This window comes from Lotus japonicus, chromosome 4 (assembly GCF_012489685.1).
Source record: "Lotus japonicus ecotype B-129 chromosome 4, LjGifu_v1.2".
NCBI classification, from domain to species: Eukaryota; Viridiplantae; Streptophyta; class Magnoliopsida; order Fabales; family Fabaceae; genus Lotus; species Lotus japonicus.
Genome location: NC_080044.1, coordinates 62,428,753 through 62,433,493, shown reverse-complemented (window position 1 = coordinate 62,433,493; position 4,741 = coordinate 62,428,753). Strand labels below are relative to the sequence as shown.

The 4,741-nt window shown below is 39.0% G+C and overlaps 1 protein-coding gene across 1 annotated transcript; it reads right to left on the bottom strand.

Annotated features, from left to right (window-relative positions):
• Positions 1–1,931: 1,931 nt before the first annotated feature.
• LOC130713125 (uncharacterized) lies at positions 1,932–3,269 on the bottom strand. Its single transcript, XM_057562924.1, has one exon. It carries the CDS (start codon positions 3,267–3,269, stop codon positions 1,932–1,934), a length of 1,338 nt encoding a protein of 445 aa, XP_057418907.1.
• Between the last annotated feature and the right edge of the window lie 1,472 nt (positions 3,270–4,741).

Here is a 4,741-nt window from a genome sequence, read left to right as displayed (position 1 = left end):
CAAGGTACGTGGTAACTCTGAGCTATATCCTTGGGACCTGCCTATGCAGTTAACCTCTTCCTTTATCATAACTTGCATAAAACAATGGAAGACCCCAAAATATTCATAACTTCTTCTTCATGAGTTTTGCAACCTACTGTATGGGGTATTCCTAAAGAATTTAATCATTTCTTGAAAAATATATTTAATTGTATAGACTTCTATCTTCGTGTGCACATTACATATTCTCTCGGCTCAAGTTATCCATTATGTTATACATCTTAATAACTCATGCCTCCTCGACAATATGTCCGCTTCTCTATGATACCATATCCTTAGGTGGGAGAATCTTCATCACATTCATCAATGCAACATCCAACATGTCACAAATACTTCCCATGTCACATATTTATCTCAAGATATTCATGGAATATCATCACATCATTCATCTTATATGAATCACAGTACATAACATACCATAGTATTATCCTATTGTGAATCCTCATATCATCATGACATTCATTGTATCATTCAATTATCCATCTCAACATATATCATACTATCAATATAGCATGTTATTAATCATATAGCCATAACACACATAAATAATCATAATTTCATTCACATATCATGTCATTCAATTGACCATCTTAAGATATCACACATCATCAATATATCATGTTATCACACAGCCGACCAAAACACACATAATCATATGATCGGCTAACAATAGCAAACAATCATTGACAAACCAATCGAAAGCAACTCGGGGTAAGCATTATGACAAGACTCTCAATATTGGCCAAGAGGTAATTCATCATCTCTAATCTTGTCATCCAGTGCACATCACTGGGGATCGCTTGTAATCCTCATACAAAGTCTTGTGTCAATTCCTAGAGTGACATTGACTCCAATAGTTCAATATTATAGAGAATATATCATAATACACTTTATACTAAAACCGCAGAGGAAATTTTAAGCTGAGCAAGTCTAACTCGACTACTCTAGATAGACTTGAGGGTGGTAATAAAATATATATCAAGTCTCATGTAGGTGTTTCAAGTCTGAGTAACTTAAGGTTTTTGGACTATTTCACACATCCACTCACACTACTCCAACTCACTCCATTACCTTATGAAACATTATGGGCCTTGTGTGCTACTAAAAACCTAACAGTGGTATAAGAGCTCACTTGCCTAATGATCCAGATTCAGGAAAAAAAAGGACTCATAAGAAAAAAAAAACTATCAGCTAAAAATAAATAGTCACTGGCTTCTTAGACTGAAGTTCACACATAATGAGCACAAATCCAGAATAACGGTCTTTGAGATTCCGCAAGTCCAGACTAAGTAAGTCTAATTCGACTGCTCCGCAAGTCCATACTGAGTAAGTCTAATTCGAATACTCGTGGAACAGGTTTTATATGTGCAGGTCGATATAATGGACATGGTGGTAAGTAAAACACTGGTTTTCCTACAAAGCAACAACACCTCTCAGAATGATAGAAACAACGTTAAAACACTCAGACCAATGAGAATAAAATTACTTGCTAGATTTATAATAGACAAAACCACAATGCCATTGATTGCTGGTACATATATGACTATTCTTATCAGTCAGAAGATTTTCCACAAGCCCTTGCTGCCTTTGCTCTTAATGACACAAATGACCAGTCTTTCATTGTAGACTCTGGAGCCACATCCCACATGATTCATGATGCAGTTAACTTATCTTATATTAGGCCCTATTATGGAAATGATGTGATTTATGTGGGTGATGGAAATACCTTATGTGACGACCAAACTCACACCCTACCTAAACTATAAAATAAGAATATCTCCAGAAAACAACACTTTTATTGATGAACTTTGAAAAAAGTACAAGACCTTTGGGTCAGAATTCATCGATGTACAATTGATAGTCTGAGAACGTCTCCAGGAAAGTTAGCCGCGCTAAGCGTCATTAAAAGCCATTCCTTTCCTTAGACAAGACGTCCCAGAGTCTCGCATGGACTCCTCTAAATCTTTCCCGATTACTTTGACAAACTTAATTACAAGTGGACAGTCTTTACAAAGGAAGGTAGTACTCACAGTATCTCCAGTAGGGGTTGATACTATGAGTTTACGAACTAAGGATTGCGTGGCCAAACGCAATCGTTTCACGAGATCAACAACAATGAAAGAATGGGTAGCACCAGAATCATACAAAACAACTAAAGGAATGCCATTCATAAAACATGTACCTTGAATCTGATCTTCGGTTGGTTCTAGGTCTGCTCCAGTCAGAGTGAAGACGCGTCCTCGGGCAGGCGCCTTGTTGTTCTCCTTCTTCCCTTTGTTGTTATTGTTGTTGTTGCGATTGCCAGCTCCTCCACGTTCATTGTTGGAAGACTCCACTTTAGGATTTGGGCAATTTATACTGACATGCCCTAGCTGTTTGCACCGGTAACATATGGCTTGGGTGTGAGGAAATTCATACCGGTAATGGTTTCCTCCACAATTATAACATCGAAGGATTTTGTTTTTCTCACTAGAAGAAGAACTTTGCGATCGGAAGGCTTTCTGAAATGGTTTCTTTTTATCAATTCCTCCTCGAAAGTTCTTCTGAGGGCCGAGGGTTTTAAGGTACTCCTTTCTCTGTTTGTCGTCATTCTCGAATATGCAGCATTTGTCCACCAACGTATAAAAATTTCGAATCTGCTGGTACCCAATGGCAGCTTTGATGTCTGGCCTCAATCCGTTTTCAAACTTAATACATTTGGAGTTTTCATTTGCAGCATCGCGGTACGAGGGATGAAATTGAGCCAGTTCCTCAAATTTAGCTGCATATTGCCCAATAGTCATATTTCCCTGTTTCAGCTCCAAAAATTCAACTTCCTTTCGGGCCTTGACGTCTTCAGGGAAGTATTTCTCCATAAATACTCTTTTAAACTCTATCCAAGTCATCAGGTTAGCTTGGATCATCCTTGGTTTAGCCTGGGTCCACCAGGTTTCAGCTTCTCCCTCTAGCAGATAACTGGCATAATTCACCTTCTGATTATCGGTGCAGTTCATCGAGTTGAGAGTCTTTTCTACTTGGGTCATCCATTTATAAGCTCCGTCAGGATTGTACTCCCCTTTGAAAGTTGGAGGGTCCCGTTTCAAAAATTTATCAAGTCCACGATGTTCTCCTCCTGGAGCAGCATGAGCCCCTTGCATGAACTGTGCCTGTGCCCTTAAAACTTCAGTTAGACCATTTAGAGCGGCAGCAAGATCGGCGTTAATGTTTGCGGGTCTACCTCTACCAGCCATTCTTCACCTGCAACAAACCTAAGGTTAAAACCGTCTAAACCTTACTTATTCTTATTCATAACCTAAGCCCTTGACTCTAGACTCTCAGAAGCACGTCAGACCCTAACCCTAGCCTAGAAAGACCAGCTCTGATACCACCCTTGTGACGACCAAACTCACACCCTACCTAAACTACAAAATAAGAATATCCCCAGAAAACAACACTTTTATTGATGAACTTTGAAAAAAGTACAAGACCTTTGGGTCAGAATTCATCGATGTCCAATTGATAGTCTGAGAACGTCTCCAGGAAAGTTAGCCGCGCTAAGCGTCATTAAAAGCAATTCCTTTCCTTAGACAAGACGTCCCAGAGTCTCACATGGACTCCTCTGAATCTTTCCCGATTACTTTGACAAACTTAATTACAAAAAACCCACTGCTTTCATACTTATTTTACAGTCTGATAGAGTACGAGTCCAGTCGCACACGTCTTCTTCCATCGGCTGGTCTTTATTCTACTCGAACACTCTCGTATATTCACAACTATTTACAGCTCTTCCTGCCTTGGTCACTTTTTCATTCTAGTTCTTTCTCCTCGGTCTCCGTCCCTAAGTTATTCAATTAGAACAACCAACCAAAACAAGAGGGGTGAGAAGCAATCCAACACACTCGAGCAAGAGAAATAGTGTAAAATAAATAAGCAAGTAAATCAAGTGAAAAGTAATAGCATAATCAAATAAATCATTAGAAATCAAATTAGAAATAGTTTCGGTCTCTAGACAAGGATGTGGGCCCAACATTCTCCAGGAAAGTCACCGAGAAGCCGCTCGGCTGGGACGATCATCAGGGGGCCTGCAGTGTGATTAGGTTCCGGATGGGACAAAGCTCATCTCCAACCTGTTGGTAGGTCCCACCTAATCACACCCCAAGGACCGCAACCATAAAGGTATCCCTTAGATCTCACAGCGTTACCCAATGGCACAGCCTGGCCTTGACTGTCCAGTTGGGGCCACTGACCTTTCCTTTTCATAGAGTACCTGCAAGCCGTTAGAAATCTCTTGGAAATATTCTGAGAATTGATCAAATAATATTTTCTTTAAAAATCGGGATGCCTCGTAAAAAAAATGTTTAGGAAAAGATTCGGAGGCTCCTATCGAATCAATTCCCCGAAATAAATCCTGTTTAAAATATTTCAATAAAACAAATAGGGACCCAAGGGAGGTCCATCACCTATTTATTTACACTACACTCCCTCATGAGTTGAGCATTCTCCCCCCCTTACCTTTCTTCGGAAAAATCCTCGAATTAATAATTATCTGCAATAATAATATCGTAAGGCATTTTAGTCAATTTTTTCACCTTAAAGTTATAAAATTCCATGTTATTCTTCATAATTTAATATTTAATTCTTTTTTTTAACAAATATTCGTTTTTATTTAGTAAGAAATCAAATAATTAGGCGGCAAGGCCGACCATCATTATATAACTTTAAA

What these genes read in the sequence shown, in the direction of transcription:
- LOC130713125 (XM_057562924.1), bottom strand. Translation starts at nt 3,269, where the DNA reads ATGGCTGGTAGAGGTAGACCCGCAAACATTAACGCCGATCTTGCTGCC.